The sequence below is a fragment of the Sinocyclocheilus anshuiensis genome, unplaced genomic scaffold, assembly GCF_001515605.1.
Source record: "Sinocyclocheilus anshuiensis isolate Anshui unplaced genomic scaffold, SAMN03320099.WGS_v1.1 scaffold1064, whole genome shotgun sequence".
Taxonomy (NCBI): domain Eukaryota; kingdom Metazoa; phylum Chordata; class Actinopteri; order Cypriniformes; family Cyprinidae; genus Sinocyclocheilus; species Sinocyclocheilus anshuiensis.
Window position 1 is genome coordinate 108,260 of NW_015552612.1, and position 881 is coordinate 109,140.

Here is an 881-nt window from a genome sequence, read left to right on the forward strand (position 1 = left end):
GAGTGTGTGTGTGTGTGAGTGTGTGTGAGTGTGTGTGAGTGTGTGTGTGAGTGAGTGAGTGTGAGAGAGAGACCTGTTTTGCGGTGTAGAGTTTGGCGATGGGTGTGAGCAGCCGCAGCAGGAGTGCGTCTCTGTCGCTAGCGCTTCTGTTCTCCTCGCGGCCCAGCAGACGACACACTTCCATTGCAAACAGAAATGCAGCGCGAGTCTCCACCTGACACACACACACACACATGAGCAGGGCTACAGCAGACACACACCTGTGTGTGAGAGTAGTAGTAGTAGTATATTTTTATTTAATGCCATGTCAGCATCTTAGGCTATTTTCATGGCAAAAACAATTAAAATAAATACAAGTATAACAAATACAATAAAAACCAGCAAACAAACAAGCACAAGTTATATTGCACAATATTTTTTAGATTAACATGATAAAAATTCTAAAACTTTTTCTGGCAAAATGATACTCCTGTGTCTGTTTACCTCCAGTCTGCTGAGCGTTTGCACATGTAGCGCATGATCCTTTAGCAGCTTCCCGAAGGTGGCACGCTTGCGTGCGTATTCCCTGCACAGGTGAGTGATCCTACAACACACACACACATGCCTGTTCACTAACGTCACACTGGAGCTGTGCTGATGTGCAAGCAGTGTGCTGTAATCACCTCCTCATGGCACCCACCGCACACACTGTGTTGTGGATGCGTGTTATAGTCAGCATGTTAGCGATGGAGGCGACGCCGCGGCCTTCCTCTGACAGCTGCAGACAGACAGAGAGCAGAGTGACAGTCTGGAGGAGCAGCAGTGTGTGCATGTGTGTGTGTGTGTGTGTGTTACCAGCTCAGCGCTCATGCCGTCCAGCAGCAGCTCGGCCGTCGGCACCT

General features: G+C 48.9%; 1 protein-coding gene across 1 annotated transcript in view; it reads right to left on the bottom strand.

Annotated features, from left to right (window-relative positions):
- LOC107665917 (acyl-CoA dehydrogenase family member 11) overlaps positions 1–881 on the bottom strand; it is a 32,435-nt gene that overhangs the window by 4,277 nt on the left and 27,277 nt on the right. The window contains exons 7-10 of the mRNA XM_016456980.1: positions 835–879; positions 663–757; positions 484–583; positions 74–214 (exon numbers count right to left, since the gene is read on the bottom strand). Of these exons, the coding sequence (XP_016312466.1) occupies positions 74–214; positions 484–583; positions 663–757; positions 835–879 (381 nt within the window). The remainder of the gene's footprint in view (positions 1–73; positions 215–483; positions 584–662; positions 758–834; positions 880–881) is intronic.